General features: G+C 34.7%; 1 protein-coding gene across 1 annotated transcript; it reads left to right on the top strand.

Moving 5' to 3' along the window:
• Positions 1–159: 159 nt before the first annotated feature.
• Positions 160–15166, top strand: LOC143612147 (UDP-glycosyltransferase 85A8-like). The gene is made up of 3 exons (XM_077086201.1): positions 160–767; positions 13384–13961; positions 14789–15166. Exons 1-3 carry the CDS (start codon positions 260–262, stop codon positions 15134–15136), a joined length of 1434 nt encoding a protein of 477 aa, XP_076942316.1. The 5' UTR covers positions 160–259; the 3' UTR covers positions 15137–15166.
• Positions 15167–24557: the final 9391 nt, after the last annotated feature.

The following is a 24557-nucleotide window of genomic DNA, read 5'->3' on the forward strand; positions in this document are numbered from 1 at the left end:
AGTAAAATATTGTTTAAATATCATTACCATCTTTTAAACGCAACATATTTTACAATTATATAAAAAGTCATCACGATCGCATCGCCGGACAATAAACGTTAATGTTTAAAATACACAAAATATATTTAAAAAAAATGAAAGAAAGAAAGAAGTACAAAACTCCCACCTCCCCTCTATATATACAACCAACCTCTATCCTTCTTCCACACCATCATAACCCTAAAAACACAAGCAACATATTACATATATATTGCATCAAATGGGTTCAATAGCCGAAACAGAAAAGCCACATGCAATATGCATCCCCTACCCAGCCCAAGGCCACATCAACCCCATGATGAAACTAGCCAAACTCCTTCACTGTAAAGGCTTCCACATCTCTTTTGTCAATAACCACTTCAACCACAAACGCTTGCTTCGATCCCGAGGCCCGTCCTCGCTCGACGGCCTGCCCGACTTCTGTTTCTACTCCATAACCGATGGGCTTCCGCCTTCGGAGGCGGAAGCCACTCAGTCGATTCCTGCCTTATGTGAATCGGTTCCTAAGCATAGTTTGGAACCGTTTTGTGAGTTGATCACTAGACTTAACGGTTCAGATGGGCCACCGGTGAGTTGTATTATTTCGGATGGGTGCATGAGCTTTACGCTTGAAGCGGCCGAGAGGTTCGGGTTGCCGGAAGTTTTGTTCTGGACTCCGAGTGGGTGTGGGGTGTTGGCTTATACTCACTATCGTGATCTTGTTAACAAGAAGTATGTTCCCCTCAAAGGTAAAAATGTTCAAATCCTGTTCTTAAAGTTAAACCTTACTCTCTTTTTCTTTTGCAATGTTTTTAACTCTGCACTAAATTATTAGGCCTACTAATTACGAATGTTTAAGAATCATTCATCATTAATTTGACGCTATAAGATTCGAACCTCAAGACAAATTAAATATTGCTAGTTAATTTACCCAAATGAAATAAAAAAAGAAATCGTGTTTATAAATAGATGTATGGGAGTTTCCCATTCATTAATTAATCACTAGAGTTTTTATAATTTTTTTTTATTTTCTGAAGTTACGTTTAGCTTATTTTAAATTAGTTATTACTTATTACAATAAATTCGAGATTTTCGATGGTATTTTTAGATAGAGACAGATTTCTGAAGTAAACAGTTATCATTAGATCCATTCGGCAACACCCATATTTTTCGGTCAGAAATTAGTCAGATATCTTTTAGATCCATACGGCAATACCCATATTTTTCGTTATGTATACTTATTTTGATAAAATCTAATATGTAGAATATGAAATAAACAACAGATGTTCTAGTTTAATAACGACAAATGAAAGAAAAAGAAGTTTCAAGGTATCTAATTTTAGGAGACAACGTAAGACGACAATTTCCAACGAGACTATGCACATGGCCGTGGAATGACATTGATAGGCTCTTAGGTGCGGTCGCGTATGAAGAGTGCACATGTGAAGAGTAAACCCTTTGTGGGGGGCTCGGACGAGTATTGTGAGAGGGAGTGCCGTGGGTTAAGGTTGTAAACAAACCGAGCTCGAGTAACTTATTAGAGTTTCAGCTCAGGTTTTGAGTAGTTTCTAAGATCGAGCACGGCTTAGGCTCGACATATTTATTTTTTATTAATTATTTTATTAAATTTTCTTTTCTACCATCAATAGTTATTTTTTATATATTTATATTTAAAATTATGGCTTTTGTATTTAGCATAATATATAGGGCTACTAGGATAGTACCCGTGTTACACACGGGTTGAAAATAGATAAATAACAAAATACATATAAACAATCATAAAATTTTATAAATAGACAACCATATATTAACATTAGGATGGTCTAAACAAAATATTAGACAGTAACATTGTCAAATAAAAAGTTAATAGTTAAACAAACTTGTCTATATTAGCAAAGTTATGAAAATATTTAAATCGTATTATTCCAGTATGAATTTCAAATTTTCCGTCCAAAAACAAGAACATTTTGCTATAGAACCTGAAAAACAAAACAAACCATGTAACCTGATTAATTAAGTATTAAACTAAAATGTTAATGTATTTCATAATAATTTTATGCTAACATTAATATCTAGAAGATTATGTAAAACTAAAAACAAAATGTGTGAATGTAATAATTACCATATAAATTAAATAGACAATCATAAAATTTCACAAGAAAACATTTAGAAAATCATAAAATTTAACATAACTTTATAAACACAATCTTATAGTAACTGTAATATTTATTACTCTAAGATAGTACCCGTGTTTATTTGCCCATCAATTTAAAACATTTATTATAAACCATGTTTGAATTAAATATTACCATCTTGAAAACATTTATCACTAACTTTATTTTCTAAATTCAAATGTGTCATTTCTTTTATAACATTAGTAATCTTTAAGTGATCCAAATCTCTTAAAAGAAACAGATCATTAGATTCCAATATTGATTTATAATAGTACCCGTGTTACACACGGTGAAACATATTTAAAAACATGATATATATGTAACATTATATAAATTTAATAAAATGCAAATGTTGTAATTATAAAAAATGATACTTTAACATGAATTATAAGACATCATAACTTATTTGAATCAAATACAAAACATATAAAGACTAACAAAGATAAACAAAAAGTTAAAATATTTTATAACTTTTATCATTAGTACAATAATAAGCAAACCAAAGAAATTAGTCTCCAAAACAATAAAACAATTCTACGTACAATGTCGATTCAACAAAACTTTTATCTCAATGTTGATTTAAAAGATGAACTTTATCTAAGACATTTATTACGCATTAATAACTGTAATATTTATTACTCTAAGATGGTACACGTGTTTATTTGCACATCAATTTAAATCATTTAATACAAACCATGTTTCAATTAAATATTACCATATTGAAAAACATTTATCACTAACTTCATTTTACAAATTCATATGTGTCATTTCTTTTTAACATTAGCAAACTTTAAGTGATCAAAATCTCTTAAAATAAACAGATAATTGGATTCCAATATTGATTCAGGATAGTACCCGTGTTACACACGGTGCAACATATTTAAAAACATGATATATAAGTAATATCATATAAATTTAATGAAATGCAAATGTTTTACTTATAAATAAATGATACTTTTACATGAATTATAAGACATCATAACTTATTTGAATCAAATACAAAAACATACAAAGACTAACAAAGATAAATGAAAAGTTAAAATATTTATAACTTATAGCATTAGTACAATAATAAGCAAACAAAGGAAATTAGTCTCCAAATCAATAAAACAATTCTACAATGTGGATTCAACAAAACTTTTATCTCAGTGTTGATTTAAAAGATGAACTTTATCTAAGACATTTATTACAAATCAATAACTGTAATATTTATTACTCTAAGATAGTACCCGGGTTTATTTGCCCATCAATTTAAAACATTTATTGTAAACCATGTTTGAATTAAATAATACCATATTGAAAAAATTATAGTTAGTAACCTACCATCTTGAAAAAAAATTTAACAAACCATGTTTGAATTAAAAAGTCTAACTTTTAATTTTAAAATGTCATATTTTGACTTCAAAATGTCAACATAATATATATGCATTTTTTTTAAATCCAAAATGTGTCCACTGTTTTTGCTTTTGCTTGAAGCAAACTTAATACAATTAGTACAAATTAATTATTTGATTTCTGTCAAAACATAATTAAATTTCAAATTATTATTATTGATAAATACACAATTATATGTATAAACATGCATAAATTATGCTTCACTTAAAGAACATTAAAAAATTTACGGTTACTATTTTTATCATTATTAGTAACTCTTATTAACATAATAATGGATTTTAAGAGAATATTTAATTAAAATGATACAATAGTCAAAATAAATGTATGTTAATTTTTATATGGACATAATTTGTGAGTGCAAATCTTAAATTTAAAAGTACTTAAATAATGTTGATACATTTCAAGAAAGTTATATTTAGTATGTAGATGTTATTTAAAATTTAAAATGATTTAATATGAATGGTAAAAAATGATTTAATGTGAATGGTCAAATATTTAAATCGGTCGGAAATTTATTTAATTTATAACTTCTTCATTCGGTTTTTTTAACAAATAAAGAAAGTCAAACAATATAAATTGTAATAATGAGATAATTATGTTATTATTTCGGTCAAACCATATTAAGGAATGAGTTTATAAAAATGGAAAAAAATTAAAAACTATATACAATTAGGGTAAACAAAAATATAGAATTGAAGTTCTGAGTTGTTTTAACATTGATTACAAATTTTGAATTTGTAATAGTATGAACGGTAACTTGTAATTTTATAACAAAAATAAAAATAATAATCTGAATGGTAACTTTCTAAGGTAGTACTTTTTGAAATATTTAGAACAAAAAATAGTAAAAGTAATAACATACTTGTAAAATATAATTTTAATAATTTAACATAATCTGAATTATAATTTTTGGTAATTATTAAGATATGGTTATAGTCAATATAATAATGGAAAACATATATAGAAACAATTATGTTTGACAAACAATTATAATGGACATTAAATAGGAATTCAAATTTAAATTATATATCAAAAATGTAGAAAAATACTACAAAGAAAATCGAGACCTTCATTTAATTGTTTACGTAAATTAGTAAATTTATTATTATCTACCCATAATTAAATTCCAATTTATTACTATTGATAAATACACAATTATATATATAAACATGCATAAATTATGCTTGACTTACAAACCATTAAAAATTTACGGTTACTTTTTTCAACATTATTAGTAACTCTTAATAACATAATAATGGATTGTAAGAGAATATTAACTTGTACAAAAAATATACAAGATTAACTTATTTACTTTCAAAAAATATAAAAATCAACTTTAATATTAACTTAAATATTTTCAAATACCAAATTAACTTAAATATTTGAATTGCTTATCATAATATAAGTCGAAACATTTAGAATTATATTTGAATTTGTTACGTTTGTTGTATTTAAAAAATTATACTTGACTGATATTATTTTTATAACAAAAAGAATATGGTCAAAATAGTAAATGAGGAAAGTTTAGGACCCGTTTAAAAATTTAGAAACAAAATTAAAATTGTAAAGTATATTTTTAATAATTTCTGAATTTAACATAATCTGTGAAAATAAATTTAATATTGATAAATAAAAGGAAAAGTCAAAATAAGCATAAACATTATTTATAAATTCAAATTTAAATTAGTCAAATAATTAGTATGGACATTAATTAGGAAGTCAAATTCACTGATATGGTCAAAATAGTTCTATATATATGTAAATTTTATTGTATAATTAACATTGATATGGTCAAAATAGTAAATGAGGAAACAAATTAACTTAATTTGTAAAATCGGTCTATTAATTTAATAATTAAAGAAACAAATTGTGCATGAAATTTGAATGGAATAAGTTGTATTAAGCAACAAAATTAAGAAATAGTTACTTGAGAAAATCAATGTATATAAAATGGGAATTCCGTTATGACAATAAAGTGTATTTTAATCTGTTACGTTTGTTGTATTTAAAAAATTATATTTGCCTTAACTATTGATATTATTTTTTTAACAAAAATAATATGGTCAAACAATTGATAAATAAAAGGGAAAGTCAAAATAAGCATAAACATTAATTATAAATTCAAATCTAAATTAGTCAAACAATTAGTATTGACATTAATTAGGAAGACAAATTGAAATTTAAATTATAAAGTAGGAAAGTCGATGTATATAATCATGGGAATTCCGTTATGACCATAAAGTAGGAAAGTCAAAGAAAATAATTGGAATTAATGGAATAGTTAATTGTGTAATTTATTAAGGAGCTGGAAAACAAAATATACATCCAGGTTATGAAGTCTTGATCAATCAGGAAAGAATAATCTATACATGATTATTGACATAGGACATATAATGTACCTATTATATTGAAATATTTAAATACACGATTATTAAAAAAAAACAATCTATACAAGATAAAATAATAATAAAAAAATGTTATGAAGTCTTGATCAATCGTGAAAGCCTGCATCTATGAGTCGGACAATAACCTGAAATAATAAAATCGAAAATTAATATTTGATATTATTTTTTTTTGAATTATAGTTAATAATCGGTAAAATGATTTGTGACAATGACAATCGGATGTAGAATTTTTGTGTAGAATTGAAGAAGTGAAGATCTGTTACTCTTGGCATTGACATGAAATCAGAAAGTATAATATTAATTTTTATATTATTGAATATTTGATTTTTTATTTGTAACCGGAAAAATTGTTTGTCTTACCGGAAAAAAAACAAATATGGTTTTTAACCATGCAATCTCAGATTTTGATACCCGTCGATGGATGAATATAATTTTGATATAGAACATAACATGTCAAACAAAAAAACAGGAAAAATTAAAAAATACAAAAAAATATAAAAACAATCATTGTTATAAGTATAACATATAACCGGAAAAACCTACCATCAATACTCACCTGAAAAAACGTAAACACGCCGAAAAATTGTAGACATCGCCTTTCTTTAGTTAAAATCTAAGGCCCTGTTACCGGTGTCTCACATTTGGACGTTGGATTTACTCATAAACACAGTTCATAATATCAGAGTTAATAAAACATTCGCGGAATCTTAAAACATTCAAACCATCATATTACAAAACCATACTTTGTTGTCTTAAAGGGTATTCAAATCATTTAAAACATAAAACAATGTCTTTAGAATAACATAACATTTCTTGAGATGCCAGCTTCTTGAAGTCCATGCCATGTGCTTCCTCGTATGCAAGCTGCCTCAATCTACTCACCTGCGTGCATACTAAAAGTCAGCTACGCTGAGTGAGTTCTAGTTAATCATACAACATACAATCTGTTCTCATACTTGCACACGTGCCCGAAGGGGTGTACATTATTCATACTTACTTTTCATACATAACTATCCGTTCTATTTAAAGAGCCTTCCGCTCTATAACCTCACAGATATTATAAGGGTCTGGTCCCTAACATCACAGATATTATAAAGGGTCTGGTCCCCAACATCACAGATATTATTAGGGTCTGGTCCCTACCATCACAGATATTATTAGGGTCTGGTCCCTACCATCACATATATTATTAGGGTCTGGTCCCTTTGTTTCGTGTAACTATACCGTACCTGTTCATACATACTTTCCTTGACAATACGTGCAATCTCCGAAGAGCGTTCACGTACCATCATCATAACATACATACATTATGCATACATCATATATTCATACATACATCATATCTTTCATCATACTTATCAATCATGTCTTAACTACCACCTGACGGTACATGCAATATCCGAAGATCGTTCACGCACCGTCAAACAATCATCATACATAAATCATACAAGGCATACACTTACCACTTAAGATAAGTGTATTAACTATCACATCGAGTATGCACACAGCCCCGAAGACATAACAAGGAAGTGGGGCTAGAAACTCACCTCAAGGCGGTTGCGTTCACCGTTTATAGTTAATCCTTTCCTGAGCTGAGCACGACTAACTGTATAATCATACATATATTAAATACGGCTCTAACTCTTCCTATCGTATACTTAATTAATCTTACGTATCTAAGCCGGTTTTACTTCATTGGATTATTACCGGTTAGTTAATCGCTACACTTTAACCCTTGAAGGCATCTTTCATAAATCATCAAAGTCCAAGGGTCACTTTGTAATTATATCATTCTTTTCTAAGTCCAGGGACTGTTCTGTCATTCTTTCAAAGTTCTAATTCGTCACTCAGTTCTTAACGAATGGGAATTCATAATGAATTAGCCATTATAGCGAATCTGCCTTTGTAACGTATCAGGCATCTTAACGAACTAGTCCTTATAGCGAATTGGACCTTAACGAACTGATCTGGTCAACGAATGAACCCTATAACGAAGGGGGTTCATTCGTCCCTCTCTTAGCGAATGGCCTAGTTCGCCCTTATTTCCTTAACGAATGACATGCTAGTTCGCTAATCTTTCCTTTGCGAATCGGCTGGCGAATCACACCTACTTCGCTAGTTACCCTTAGCAAATTAGGGTTAGGTCAGGGAATGTCAGAACATTCCCTGACATCGCTAACCTCGTACCAACCTTTTCTGGCGCCGCCTTTCCGGCGCCACCGCCGGAAAACTGCGGATTCGCCGGAAAATCGTGTTTTAACTCGTTTTTCACCGTTTTTCGTCCCGTTCGATCCAGATCTGAGCTAGGGTGACCCCTAAGCTCATCACAGGTCCGGTTTATACCCGAATCCACCCGGATCTCGTGAATTAAACGGTTTAACGGTGTCGGCTCGTCGTTTCGTCTTCATAACTAACGGTTTTAAGCTCAAACAATAAAATACTATTATTACCTCGGGTCGGTTCTCGGTTTCCTTCTTGATATCGGTTTAGAGAGAGAGAGAACTAGAGAGAGAATCTTAAGTGTGTGTTTTGGATGGTGTAAGGGATATGTGTAAATGAATTAAATGGAGGATTAAGGGTATATATATTTTTGATCATGGGCTTAAGCCCATGGTCTTTCCTTCATTCCTCCATAACCCAAGTCCATAACCAATATCCATTTACCCAACACAAGTCCATCTCGTATTCTATTTAACTAAACCGATAACGACCCGCTATAAAATAAACGAACTTTATTTTATTAATATAACCGAAAATAGGATGTTACATAAAACTTAAACTGATATTATTAGAAGAAACATAAAAAGATATGAGGAAACAATAACCGGAAGAAAATTTATTATTGCCGGAAATACATAGATCAACAATCGGAATTTAATATATAATAGAAACTTACCGGAATACGATTAATAAAGAGATAGATATGGAGTGGCCGGAATATGGGAGATGATGAAAGATGGTCCGGTTATTATTAGAGAAAGATAGAAAAACATGATTATGGTGAAAAATTAAGAAATGTTATTGTTTAAATATATGTTAGATGATTAGTTGGCATAATTATGAAAGGAATGGGTTAATGGGTTAAATGGATATCTATGACCCGCGAGAAAATAAGCTTAAATGGGTTAATGGGTTAGATATATGTTAGTTGCTGAGTTGGCATGCTTAAGAATGGAAATGGGTGACATGGAGTTGAGGTGGCATTCTATGTGGACACCCTAGAATGGTGACATGTGAAAATTGTTCCTTGCTTTAATAGTATGTATAGATTGGATTTAAAATACTTCAACTTTCACTCAGGTAGAACAATAACAACTAACTATTTTACCACTACTCCCAACTTTCACATTATTTATTTCTGGTACTAAACTATATACGTAATGTTGACCACCACTCACCTAGCCACCTCCAACTAAACCGACTGAACCCACCACCGTCGACCACCATTTGTCACCACCAATCACCATCGCACCTACTGCCGCACCAGTAACAACAAATCTCAGTATTACCTGCAACAATCTTCCCACTAACGACCATCACACCTATTGCCGCCACCATCTGCTACACTTGAGTGGGGTGGAACTGATATATGATCATCATATTCAATTAACTCCAAGAAATGTTCCCACCATCTTTCCTCTAAATTAAGGATAAATTGTATCCACTTCTGATGACAAATTAAGGTTTTACCAACAACAATCATATTGTTCTTCGTTCAAGAAGATCAATGGGCATTCAAGGGCTTCTTTTTCTTCTGAAATCGATTATGGTTCCAAATTATATTAAGGATCTTAAGGGTTGTTTAATTGTCGTTGATACCAACTCTTGGCTTTACAAGGGAGCCCTTTCTTGCGGTAAAGAGGATGAAGAGGTGGTACTAGCCTAACAAGATATCCAAAATACAAACAGATGGTCTCGTAAATAGTACTAATTTGAAGTTGTCATCTCACTTCTCGTCAAACCACAACTAAATTAAGAAACCATCGCCTACACACCACGAAAACACCACCAAGTTCACCAAATGAGATAATCGAACGAAACACCATCGTTGAACAACGTAAACACCCTTGGGTTGCACGTGCCGATGATGGTGGCTATGTCCAGAGTTTGATGGTGTTGAACAACAAGAACACCCTTGGGTTGCTTTTGTAATCCACTTGTCTCCAGGGTCCCACTTTTCAAACTCACTCTTTTAACTTCTTGCAACCTTCACATCTATGAATATAGACATATAAACATATATAAAGAATACTATAACAACAATCTCATTTAGGCTCCCAAGCTTGCTTGAGCTTGATAACTGAATTGGGCTCCGACTCGTTTGTTATGTGAGCTTATTCTTAGGCTTGTTCTTGTTCAAGCTTCACTCGATTCATGCTTTTAGCATGTTGATTTCGATTAAGCTCATTAACAACTTGACTCATTTACATCTTAACCTTTGGTAAAAAAACACGAAAGAGGAGGAGAAAGAGACAAGAGTGAGCCCGTCAATCCAAGTATTGTCCAACTTGGCGCCCCCACCCTTTCTCACTACTATTAGTCCAAATAACAAGTTGGATCGATACTAGCTAGAGGGACCGATTCCTATTCATAGTCGAAACAAATCAATTAACTATTTTTTGTAATCTTCTAATTTCCTCCCGGTCCCACTTTTCAGGCTCACTCTTTTGGCTTCCGATGATCTTTACATCTAGGAAGATACAAATAAATATAAATAATACTATATTCTAAATATTACGTCCTTATAGCATTTGTCGACCTACAATTACTTGGACGGAAAATGAGCGCATATTACATGCAACTGGTAAACCTATACTCACGTATTACAAAGGGGTAATTACATAACTTTATGGATATGGGATCGAGTATGATACTAGTTTTAAAAATTATTATAGATATGAGATGGACATGATATTAAATAAAACCCAACTTGATTACCATCTACTATAACTTTCATGGTTGATTTTCTTAACTTTTGGTCGTTCGGGTTTGAAAATTTAAAACCGTATCAAACGGTTTGATTTACGATTTATTTCAAAAACCGACAGTTTAAAACCGGACCGGACAATAAGATTTTATAATTTTTATAATTATATATATTGTGCTTTGTTAATTAATTGTAATATATTAACCTAAATTTCCGAGTGGGTTTTTATCAGTTGTGTAAGATTTGTATCAAAGTATGTCGTCTAATAAAACCTTGTCAGTATTGTGTCAATCTTCATTTTTTCATCATCGTACAACACAATCAAACGTTAAGTTATAACCTCAAGTTTATGAAGATCTCCCATCTCTACTACCCTGTTAGATAGTTTGCTATTGTTATATATAATAATTGTAACTTTGTTTTAAGCAAATTTTTTTATATATTTGTCATATTTTGAACATCTTGTATATTAACTATTAAGACTCCACGAGCTCAAATCGCGAAACAATACTGGAACCAAACTGTAAATAACAGTTCGGTTTTAAATTTTAAAAGTTCGGTTTCGTTTACAATAAAAAACCGTTGCTAACGATTTAGTTCACGATATGACCTAAAAACCGTCAAAACCAGACCGCTAATATCCATATTTTAATGTTTTTAGAGATTTATGAGAACCTCATGTAATTTTTTTTTGTCTTCTTTAGTCTGTAATTTATTAGATTTTATAGATGCATCTTTATATTTGATTTTATATGTAATATAATTTATCCAACCTGTGTATTACACGAGTTATAAAATAGACGACCATGAGTCATACCCGTAGAGAGCACATCTCTCTCACTACCATATAACTAACAAGTGGGATCGATACTAGCCAGGAGGAGGGACAAATTCCTAATCATAATCCTTACAAATTCATCAAACTTTTCTCTTATTACTTGGAATCTTCTTCCTTCTCTCCGTCCCAGTCTTCCCACTCTTTAGCATGTTGCAACAATATAAATATTCATATCTTCAAAGGTACACATGACAACAAATATATAAATGGCATTGTATATGTATTTTAACTTACATCCTTTTCTCATTCATCTTCCACCGATAGTTACAAGGATGGCAAATTAACCCAAATACTATGGTTAAACTAGAATTCTAGAACTCTTTACATACGATATAGATAATAAGACGAGCTTTTGGATATAAGACTGAATATAATATTAGGTTTAAAAATTACTAAGAAATGAGATTTGTTTCATGAACTCTTTAGCTTGTTGCAACAGTATAATTTTTTTTAAATAAACTCATCGGTAAATAAAAAAATATATATGTTTTACGATGGATCAAAATGTCAAACCGTGAACTTTCGTAGCATACTTCTTAAATTTCCGACAACTTGTTTGCAGTTGGAAAAATCGTAATAATTCACAAAAAGCAATGATTGAGAATTGATAGTCAATATGAAAAGCAACGATTGAGTAGTACGAGCCAATTATTAACTTGTATATATATAGCAAATAATTCAATTATTTTCAAAATAAGTTATATAAAATATATATTTCAGATATAAAACAAAAAAGAACTATTAAAAATTAATAGATGATAAATCACTCTGTATTAGATCTATTTCACCTTCCTTCTTTGTAAACGTTAGGAGATTCTTTAATGCTTTAAATAGTAAATTTAGATTAAAAAATTAGTTACGCATTTGTAACACCGCTTAATTATTAATTATATCTATTCCACGCAAACGACATGACAACATATAAGTTGTGATACTCTTAACTACAATAAGTTGGTGTTAAAAGAGAAATCGAAGATTTGAGTTGGAGGCTTCAAGGTTTCGAGTTCAAAATCCGATCTCAGTTGGCTTTTATTGCAGTGACCATTTGGGAAGCTGGTTTTCTGGAACCGAAGATGCTGGTTTGTGTTACCCTTCGCTGTTAGCGACGTTGGTGTATAAGGTCGCCATTTATTATAGGGTTTCCTCGAGTAGTCTGGTTTTATTTGTTAGTCGTGCAACAACAACAATAATAATAATAATAATAATAGGATATAACTGAATTTCATTATTCTTTAATTATTTTTTATTTATTATTATATGCAATTTTGAAATGTGTGTCAATCACATGGAATAGTGATTTGAATGACCACCAACCTGCCCGTTATTAAAAAATGTGATCTTTTAGATCTGCTTGATTCTTGGAACAAAATCTTGAAATATCGATGATCTCGTGGTGGGTCCAAAAAAACGTGCACGTGGCGATGTTTTAGTTATGGAATATTTGAAAAACTTCTACTCAACGACTATTTTATAAACTGAAGAAGACAAAAAAAAATTACTTGATGTTCTCATAAAATTAAATTTTGTCTTTTAAGATTTGATAAAATAACAATAAATTTTGTTATAAATTGATTTTATTGTGTATTGTACTACTAATAGTTAATATTATATGATTAAATGTTACAGATATGAGCGATATGACAAATGGGTATTTAGAGACAAGCCTGGATTGGATTCCTGAAATGAAAAACATCCGATTAAAGGATTTTCCTAACTTCATTCGAACCATAGACATTAACGACGTCATGCTCAACTATCTGACTACGGAAGCAGAAGCTATCCCTCGAGGGTTTGCCGTCATTCTGAACACCTTTGACACGCTAGAACAAGATAGTGTTAAACCGTTACTTGCCTTGAACCCAAACATCTTCACCATAGGTCCACTACACATGATGCAACAATATGTTCACCACGACAGACTTAAAAACATTGGGTCCAACCTTTGGAAGGAAGATACGAGTTGCGTCAATTGGCTTGACACAAAAGACCCTGGCTCGGTTGTTTATGTGAACTTCGGAAGTATTACGATTATGACAAAAGAACAACTAATTGAGTTTGGGTGGGGACTTGCTAATAGCAAGAAGGATTTCTTGTGGATAACGAGGCCGGATATTGTTGGAGGCGATGAGGCCATGATGCCACCAGAGTTTGTCGATGAGACAAGAGGAAGAGGCATGGTCACTAGCTGGTGCCCTCAAGAAGAGGTATGCAATCGATCTGCTTTACATTAGAAAAAAAATTTACAAATAAAAACCTTTTGGATTATTTTTGACAAGACATACAACATGGGGCACTCCTTTAGTATTACTAGTGCTTCATATAAAACCACCAAAACACTTCTAGGTATTTTCGAAACTACATGTAAAACTAGACAGCTTACTGGAGTGGGTAGTGAACTAACTGAATTTTCTAAGAGGGAAGCAAATTGTTGATATTTATTACTTTTTTTTTACATATAGGTTATAAAAATACTCCTCATTGATTCATACTAATTCTGGCATGCAATAAACTAAGCAACATGAAATGCGTGTTTCCTACTATCAACAACACAAAAAAATTTAGATGAAACAAATATAATAATATATTGAGTGTAGAGACATCTACTAAGAGCATTCTCATCCCATTCCCTATAATTATGTGAGGAAAGTTTGCAAATTATAGGGTGTGGTGATTAGTGGTTGTGAGTGTAAATTATAGGGTAGAGAGAGAAATATAGTGATTTTCTATAAATTTGGGGAAACATTGTTTTCCCTATTTATTTTTTAATATTGTTGGATTGGTTGTGAGTAGATGAGAGAGAAAACTGTAATGATAAATGTATAAAAAATATTATTTAATTAAACATGAGAGAGAAATATAGTGTTTTTTAGTGTAATTATAGGGATAGAGATGGGAAACGAGTTATTGTGGTACAATTCACACCATGTCATGATCATATATGTATCATTCAATCTTGTGGACAATTCACACACCATGTCATGATCATGAATATATGACACTAAATTGTTTTTCTATTAATCTATGTGTGTAGGTTATAAAACATCCAGCAATAGGGGTGTTCTTGACTCATAATGGATGGAACTCGACTATAGAAAGTATTAGTAGCGGTGTTCCGATGATCTGTTGGCCATTTTTTGCGGAACAACAAACAAATTGTTGGTATTGTTGTGTAAAATGGGGCATTGGAATGGAAATCGATACCGATGTGAAGAGAGAGGAGGTGGAAGCTCAAGTGAGAGAGATGTTGGATGGGAAGAAAGGGAAGATGATGAAAAACAAGGCTTTGGAGTGGAAGAAAAAGGCCCAGGACGCAATAGCTATTGGTGGATCATCTTATCTCAACTTTGAAAAATTAGTTGATTTTCTCTTAAAAAAGTGAAGCCTATGTATTGGAAATAGTTGTTGTGTGGTTATAGGTTGGTTGTTTTCCTTTTTTACTAATAACTTCTATTCGACAATAAAAGACTATTCAGAATCTTTACGTGATAATACTGTACAAAATTTTTATTTGAATAAAACTAACATGTTAAAAATTAAGTCAATAATAAAAGAGTTCACATAAGTGAAAGTTCCCAACATTTTAAAAAAAATGGGTTGAGAATGATGATTGATGAAAGCTTGAAAAGATGTTGACTCGATCAAAATTTGTGGTTGGGATCTCCTCCGAGATGTGTTTTAGTTAACTAACGCATCAACTAACAACATAATAAGACGTATATACTCAAAAGTTCATTGTATGAATGAAGCTTTAAGCGCAGGTTCGAAAGCAAACATACACTCTTTTACATATTGCTTCTATTTGGTGATGTCTAACAACCGTATCACTCAACATAGTAAATCAAATCAACAAAGTCAATAGTCATCCACCATTCTCTTTTAGAATTACTCAATTCCAAATTCAAATTGTATAGTCATATTATTTATAGTGTTGTAAATCATTAATAAAGTTAAGAGAGATTTACATTCTTTCATGGTATCACCCTCAAGGTCCTATTCCCTGTAACTCTCAAATCAGCCGATCATCCTCACCCTCACCATCATGACCACCAACGCTTCCTCCTCTTCCTCTACCACCATCGAAACTAAGCTTCCTATGGCCACCATTCTCCACATGCTCTTTATAACGTAAGATATGAAAGTAAGTTAATACAAAAGAAAGTATGAATGAAAGAATATAAGTTTATGTGTATTGTATAATGTATGATTAACTAGAACTCACTCAGCGTAGCTGACTTTTAGTATGCACGCAAGTGAGTAGGATGAGGCAGCTCGCTTGAGGAGACACGTGGCACTGAATAAGAGACTGGCATCGGAAGACTCAAGACGTTTAAGTTTAATGTTTCGTTCATTTTGAAAGACAAAATGATGTTTTAAGACAAGACGTGTTTTGTTATGAAATGTTTTATGAAAGCTTTTATATTCCGCGAATGTTTTAATTAACTCTGATATTTAGAACTGCGTTTATGAGTAAATCCAACACGAAAGTAGGGCTACCGGTAACGGGGCCTTACAAGTTGGTATCAGAGCAAAGTTCGAGAGATTTAAGCATCCTACATGCTTAGACTCGAACAGAGAATGAGATTTAAGTAAGAAAGGAAAGAAGATGCCAGTTCAAGAATGCCATGTGTCGCTCAAGCAAGATCAGTAAAGGTAAAGTGTATAATTAAATGATATATGTTAATGAGAAAGAAAAGATATGTGAACGATAGGGATAGGAATAATTGATTGTTTGATTTGACTGCTTAAGTAGAACCAGCACAAATAGACTCATAAAGGGAAGTGTATAGGACACGGAAAGCAACTTGATCAGCTAGTCACAGCTGGCCACTGTTATTACCTGTTAGCCTTGCTATCATTGTACTAAATAGTTCATTGAGTGATGATGCTTGTGTTTTCCCTTTTAGAATACGATGGCTGGAGCTGGAGACATTGTTGGAGCTGGAGGTCGCACTGGACGACGCGGCAGGCCTCGTCGTGTCCAGCAACCTTCGGTTGAGACAGCTTCCAACACCGAAGCTGAAGGAAGCGCAGCTGGAAGAAACCCGGAAAACAATGAAGGAGTTTAACTGGATCCCGCAATTCAAGCAGCTATTGTTCAAAGCTGTAGCCACTGCTGTGAAGAATATTACTCCGGGAGGGTCTGCTGGAAGCCGTGAAAGAACTGTTGAAGGGGCAGGTGGTAATGGTAGGAAAGATGATGAGAGGGAAAAGGGTGATTCAAGTGAGGTAAGGTCTGTGAAAGTTGATGATAGGAAGAGGGGCCGAGGCGGTTGCAACAATAAGTCCTTCAAAGGTTGTGACCCGCCTAAGCTGACTGGTTTAGGAGACGCAATCGCCACTCTTCAGTGGATAACTGCCATGGATAAAATTATCCGAATCAGCGAGTGTCGTCCTGACCAAGCTGTCGGTTATGCCACCCAATCATTTGAATATGAGGCTATGTATTGGTGGGAGAGTGTGGAGCAGAGGAAGACCCGTGAAGAGATCAAAGCGATGAAGTGGGAGGATCTGAAGGAATTAGTGATGAAGAAGTTTTGTGCTGACGCCGAGGTTGAAAGGGCGGAGATGAAGTTCCTGAACTTGAAAGCTGGGACAATGACACATCGTGAGTACACCACCGAGTTCAATCGAATGTCTAGGTTGGTACCCGATATGGTCAGCACTGAGACTAAGAGAATCAAGTGTTATGTGAGGGGATTACCACAGAGAGTCCGCATGTTAGTCAGGACAAGTAAACATGCTACTTTCGATTCTGCTGTCGAACTCGCAGAGATGGTCTATGCAGACCTGGCTGCGGATGATGTGGTGGTGGGAGACGAGAAGAAAGAGAAGAAATGGGTCGCTCCTGCTAAACTACCCGGTACCCAGATGTGGAACCCTAAGAACAAGCAGCCGAGAGTTTGGGAGAACAGGTCGTGCAAGACTTGTGGCAAGGCACATAGTGGTGAGTGTAGGTGGGGAAAGGGTTCGGATTCATGTCATAGTGTGGAAAGATGCATGCTGGAGAGTGTAGAGTTGGGTCGAATGTTTGCTACAAGTGTGGGAAGGCTGGTCATTATGCTCATGAGTGCAGTTCTAAGCCTGCATGCTACAAGTGTGGTAAGACAGGTCACTTTGCTAGAAAATGCACCGAGGGTGAAGCTGGAGGTAGTGGAAGGAAGGATGCCGATCAAGCTAGGCCAAGAACCAGAGCCTAAATGCTGACCCAGGAACAAGCGAGACAGATTCCTGATGTTGTGACCGGTACGTTCTTAGTAAACGGCATTTCTGCTTCCGTATTATTTGATTCTGGTGCGAATAGAAGTTTTGTAGCTACGACATTTAGTAAACTAGCTAAAATGAAATGTTGCCGAGTGTTTGAGACTCTTATAGTAGAAACCGCTAGTGACACTTCGGTTAAAATAATGAAAATGGTTAAGGACTGTAGGATAGAATTTGAGGGACATGAGTTCCCTGTTACCTTGTATGTTATGACCTTAGGAGGGTTCGATGTGGTTTTGGGGATGGATTGGCTGTCTGAGTTTGAGGCTCAGATAGTATGTAAGAGTAGGATAATAAGGTTAAAGTCCTTGGATGGTAGTGCGGTGACGGTTTATGGTGATAAGGAAAGTTCTGGGCTTAATGTCATTTCGATGATAAAAGCCGAGGGTTTGCTATGGCGAGGGTGTTGTGCCTACCTGGCGTATGTCGTCAACGCTACGGCCGAGACGAAAGAAATGAAAGATGTTCCTATCGTGTGTGACTACCCAGAAGTATTCCCTGAGGATCTTCCGGGGTTACCACCGGAGCGTGAGATAGAATTTCAGATAGATTTAGTACCAGGAGCCCAGCCCGTCGCGAAAGCGCCTTACCGTCTAGCACCGTCCGAGATGAAAGAATTGATGTCTCAACTGCAAGAACTCCTCGACAAAGGTTTCATAAGACCAAGTGTTTCCCCATGGGGCGCACCAGTATTGTTCGTGAAAAAGAAGGATGGAAGTATGAGAATGTGCATAGACTATCGTGAGTTGAATAAGCTTACGGTAAAGAATAGATATCCTTTGCCAAGGATTGATGATCTGTTTGACCAACTGCATGGTTCAAGTTGGTTCTCACGAATAGATCTCAGATCAGGCTACCATCAGCTGAAGGTGAAGGAGGTAGACATCCTTAAGACAGCGTTCCGAACGCGGTATGGACACTACGAGTTCCTCGTAATGTCATTCGGTCTAACAAATGCTCCTGCAGCATTTATGGACATGATGAATAGGGTGTGTCGACCGATGTTGGATAAGTCGGTTATCGTCTTCATTGATGATATATTGATTTATTCAAAGAGCGAGTCTGACCATGCTGAGCACCTGAGAGAGGTATTGGAGACTCTGAAGAAAGAGAAGTTGTATGCCAAGTTTTCGAAGTGCGCGTTCTGGTTAAGAGAAGTGCAATTTTTAGGTCACGTGATTAATCCGGAAGGGATTACCGTGGACCCAGCTAAGATTGAAGCGATAACGAATTGGAAAACTCCGCAGAATCCGACTGATATACGAAGCTTCCTAGGGTTAGCTGGCTACTATAGGAGATTCATCGAAGGTTTCTCCAAGATAGACGCACCGCTGACCGGTATGACCCGAAAGTCGATAGTATTCAGTTGGGGAAAGTTTCAAGAAGAAGCCTTTGAAGAATTAAAGAAGAGACTCACGCAAGCTCCAATCCTTGCTCTACCCGATGGTGACGAGGATTTCGTTGTTTGTGCTGATGCCTCGCATCAAGGGTTAGGTTGCGTGTTGATGCAACGAGGGAAGGTGATAGCTTACGCGTCTAGACAGTTGAAGGTCCATGAGAATACTTATCCGACGCATGATTTGGAGTTAGCAGCTGTAGTGCATGCTCTTAAGATATGGAGGCATTATCTGTACGGTACTAAGTGTACTATCTATACAGATCATAAGAGTTTAAAGTACTTCTTCGAGCAGAAAGAATTGAACATGAGGCAGAGAAGATGGTTAGAATTGATAAAGGATTACGACTGTGAGATTAAGTATTACCCCGGTAAAGCTAACGTGGTCGCTGATGCGCTAAGTCGTAAGAATGAGGAAGTCCTTGCAACAGTGAAGTCATACCAGCTGATTATGAACTCAAGTCTTTTTGAAGAAATCATCAAGGTGCAGTCAGAGGTGTTAGTAGATGAAGGGTTAGTAAAGAAAGAAAGGATGCATGGCCAGCAAAATGAGTTGATGGAAAACACTCATGGAGTTAAGACTAGGTTCGACCGCATGTGGATCCCACGCCATGGTGATCTTAGAAGTCGAATCTTAGATGAAGCTCATAAGTCAAGGTACTCAATCCATCCTGGAGCTACAAAGATGTACCAAGACTTGAAAAGAGATTACTGGTGGCCAGGAATGAAGAATGATGTAGTGGATTATGTTAGTAAGTGCTTAACTTGCTTACAAGTCAAAGCCGAACACCAAAAGCCTTATGGGAAGATGCAACCGCTAGAGATACCTGAGTGGAAATGGGAACACATCACCATGGATTTCATAACTAAGCTACATCGTACAGCTAAGCAACATGATACCAACTGGGTGATTGTGGACCGTTTGACCAAGAGTGCTCACTTTCTGCCCATACGAGAGGCCATCTCGTCAGAAACGTTAGCAAGCTTGTTCATTAAAGAAGTTGTAACCAAGCATGGAGTACCGTTATCGATCGTGTCTGATAGAGATACACGGTTTACTTCGAGGTTCTGGAAGAAATTCCATGAAGCTATGGGGACAAGGTTGAACATCGGTACGGCGTATCATCCTCAAACCGATGGACAGTCTGAAAGGACGATCCAAACCCTTGAGGATATGCTACGTGCTTGTGTTTTAGATTTTGGTGGAAGTTGGGATGATCATCTGCATCTGGCAGAGTTCTCCTATAACAACAGTTACCATTCAAGTATTGGTATGCCACCGTTTGAGATGCTTTACGGTAGACGATGTAGAACCCCGGTGTGTTGGGGTAAGATTGGTCAGAAATAAATGGGAAGCCTAGAAGTGGTTCAAGAAACGTCTTCAAAGTTCGATCAGATCAAAGCAAGAATGAAAGTCGCTCAAGACAGACAAAAGTCTTATGCAGATAAGCGGCGACGAGCAATTGAGTTTAACGTTGGTGACAATGTGATGCTCAAGGTCACGCCTTGGAAGGGGATTATCCGTTTTAGGAAAAGAGGAAAGTTGAGTCCGAGGTACATTGGACCGTTCAAGATTGTAGATCGTGTGGGTGAAGTAGCTTATAAACTGGATTTACCCGATGAGTTAGAAGGAATTCATTCAACCTTCCATGTTTCTCATCTGAGGAAGTGTCTAGCTGATGACACGTCTCACGTGCCATTGATGGACATTGAGGTTGATGAACAATTGAACTACATCGAGCAACCGATAGAGATCGTTGATCGCAAGGAGAAGCAGCTTCGTCACAAGGTTATACCTTTGGTAAAAGTGATATGGAAACATCGCAAAGGATCGGATGCTACTTGGGAAGCTGAGGATGAGATGAGCAAGTTCTATTCTAGTTTGTTTAAGTAATAGTTAGGTTTCGGGGACGAAACCTCTTTAAGGAGGGAAGACTTGTAACATCCTAAAATTTATAATGTTGAATAAAGAAAGTTACGTTTAGTGATTTCGCGTTATTAATTAATTAATGTCGAGTAAAGAACGGATCATGGACTTAGATTAATTAAGATGGGTTAAATGAGAATGGGCCTTAGGTCCATGGGCTTTAAGGGATATAAATATCCCCTAAACCAAGCTAAAACCCTAAACCCTCATTTCATTTCCATCATAATCTCTACACCCTCCAAACACACACACACACACCATAAACGAGCAAGACCCGAGAGAGAGTAAACGTTAGTTGGTATTAGATCTTATTACACGAGATCTAGAGTGCATAAACAAGCTAACCAAGATCGAACGAGCGCTAAAGGTATGTTCTTGACCTTTAAAGTTTACGTAGTATTGAACGTTTTTACTTAAAGGTCCAAGCTTTATAGTATATACGGGATATATATACGACCGAAAACGGTTAGGGAACGTAGTGGGTGATGTCGAACCATAGCAAGGGTATTAAAATCGCCAAAATGCTTGATAAAAACTAAACTCGTAGCTGAACTGGGCAACTTCGCCTGCAAAAGCTTAACTTCGCATTCCAAGCGTAACTTCGCCTACGGCCAAGTTCGCCTAGCTGGTAACTTCGCCTAAGGCCAAGTTCGCCTAATTGATAACTTCGCCTACGGCCAAGATCGCCTAACTGATAACTTCGCCTAAGGCCAAGTTCGCCTAACTGATAACTTCGCCTAAAGCTAAGTTCGCTTAAGGTTTAACTTCGCCTAAAGTTAAGTTCGCTTAGAAAATAAATTAAAAACATAATGGAAAATGTGTTAAGACAGTTAATGTAAATAAAATTTTTCCAATCTGACCTGGCAGCTCGACCCCAGCCAGGGGCTCTGCCCCTTGGACCCTGCTAGGGGCTGCCGCCCCTAGACCCCGCTGCCAGGGGCGCTGCCCCCGGACCCCCGTTCGTTGTGGGTATTAGTTAAGACTAGACAGATGATATGAGTAGTGATAGTTAATTGATACGTATACTTGTTATACAGTCAGCCGTGCACAACTGAAGAAAGGGATTACGATTAACGGTGAACGTAACCGTGTTCAGGTGAGTTTCTAGCCCCATTTATGTGTTATGTTTTCGGGGCTGTGTGCATACTCGATATGTTTGTTAATACGCTTATCCTACGAGATAAGTGTATGCCTTATGTAAATAATGTGAAATATATGAATGATTGCTTGATGGTACGTGAACGATCTTCGGATATTGCACGTACTGTCAGGTTGTAACGCTATGTATAAGGTAAGTATGATATGTATGCTTATGTGTATGAATATGATAAAGTTAATAAAAGAAGGAAAGGATGGTTGTATGGTTGTATGGTTACGAAGAGGGTACCGGGCCCTAATAATACTCGAGGTATGATGTATGGTTGTATGTTAACGAAGAGGGAATCGAACCCTACTAATATTCGAGAACTAGGGAACCGAACCCTATTAATATTCGAGGAAAGAGGGTACCGAGCCCTAATAATACTCGAGGAAAAAGGGTACCGAGCCCTAATAATAGCCCTAATAATACTCGAGGAAGGAGGGTACCGAGCCCTAATAATACTCGAGGAAGGAGGGTACCGAGCCCTAATAATACTCGAGGAATGTAGGGCGTAATGCTCTTTATAACGTAAGATATGAAAATAAGTTAATACAAAAGAAAGTATGAAAGTATGAATGAAAGAATATAAGTTTATGTGTATTGTATAATGTATGATTAACTAGAACTCACTCAGCGTAGCTGACTTTTAGTATGCACGCAGGTGAGTAGGATGAGGCAGCTCGCTTGAGGAGACACGTGGCACTGAATAAGAGGCTGGCATCGGAAGACTCAAGACGTTTAAGTTTAATGTTTCGTTCATTTTGAAAGACAAAATGATGTTTTAAAACAAGACGTGTTTTGTTATGAAATGTTTTATGAAAGCTTTTATATTCTGCGAATGTTTTAATTAACTCTGATATTTAGAACTGCGTTTATGAGTAAATCCAACACGAAAGTAGGGCTACCGGTAACGGGGCTATTCATAGTCGAAACAAATCAATTAACTATTTTTTGTAATCTTCTAATTTCCTCCCGGTCCCACTTTTCAGGCTCACACTTTTGGCTTCCGATGATCTTTACATCTAGGAAGATACAAATAAATATAAATAATACTATATTCTAAATATTACGTCCTTATAGCATTTGTCGACCTACAATTACTTGGACGGCAAATGAGCGCATATTACATGCAACTGGTAAACCTACACTCACGTATTACAAAGGGGTAATTACATAACTTTATGGATATGAGATCGAGTATGATACTAGTTTTAAAAATTATTATAGATATGAGATGGACATGATATTAAATAAAACCCAACTTGATTACCATCTACTATAACTTTCATGGTTGATTTTCTTAACTTTTGGTCGTTCGGGTTTGAAAATTTAAAACCATATCAAACGGTTTGGTTTACGATTTATTTCAAAAACCGACAGTTTAAAACCGGACCGGACAATAAAATTTTATAATTTTTATAATTATATATATTGTGCTTTGTTAATTAATTGTAATATATTAACCTAAATTTCCGAGTGGGTTTTTATCAGTTGTGTAAGATTTGTATCAAAGTATGTCGTCTAATAAAACCTTGTCAGTATTGTGTCAATCTTCATTTTTTCATCATCGTACAACACAATCCAACGTTAAGTTATAACCTCAAGTTTATGAAGATCTCCCATCTCTACTACCCTGTTAGATAGTTTGCTATTGTTATATATAATAATTGTAACTTTGTTTTAAGCAAATTTTTTTTATATATTTGTCATATTTTGAACATCTTGTATATTAACTATTAAGACTCCACGAGCTCAAATCGCGAAACAATACTGGAACCAAACTGTAAATAACAGTTCGGTTTTAAATTTTAAAAGTTCGGTTTCGTTTACAATAAAAAACCGTTGCTAACGATTTAGTTCACGATATGACCTAAAAACCGTCAAAACCAGACCGCTAATATCCATATTTTAATGTTTTTAGAGATTTATGAGAACCTCATGTAATTTTTTTTTGTCTTCTTTAGTCTGTAATTTATTAGATTTTATAGATGCATCTTTATATTTGATTTTATATGTAATATAATTTATCCAACCTGTGTATTACACGAGTTATAAAATAGACGACCATGAGTCAT

The sequence above is a fragment of the Bidens hawaiensis genome, unplaced genomic scaffold, assembly GCF_021521415.1.
Source record: "Bidens hawaiensis isolate Kalapana, Puna unplaced genomic scaffold, B.hawaiensis_p1.1 tig00033589_1, whole genome shotgun sequence".
Lineage (NCBI taxonomy): Eukaryota > Viridiplantae > Streptophyta > Magnoliopsida > Asterales > Asteraceae > Bidens > Bidens hawaiensis.

Coding starts and splice junctions, on each gene's coding strand:
- LOC143612147 (XM_077086201.1), top strand. CDS start 260: ATGGGTTCAATAGCCGAAACAGAAAAGCCACATGCAATATGCATCCCC. Junction 768..13,383: donor GAAGTATGTTCCCCTCAAAG/GTAAAAATGTTC, acceptor TAAATGTTACAG/ATATGAGCGATATGACAAAT. Junction 13,962..14,788: donor GCTGGTGCCCTCAAGAAGAG/GTATGCAATCGA, acceptor CTATGTGTGTAG/GTTATAAAACATCCAGCAAT.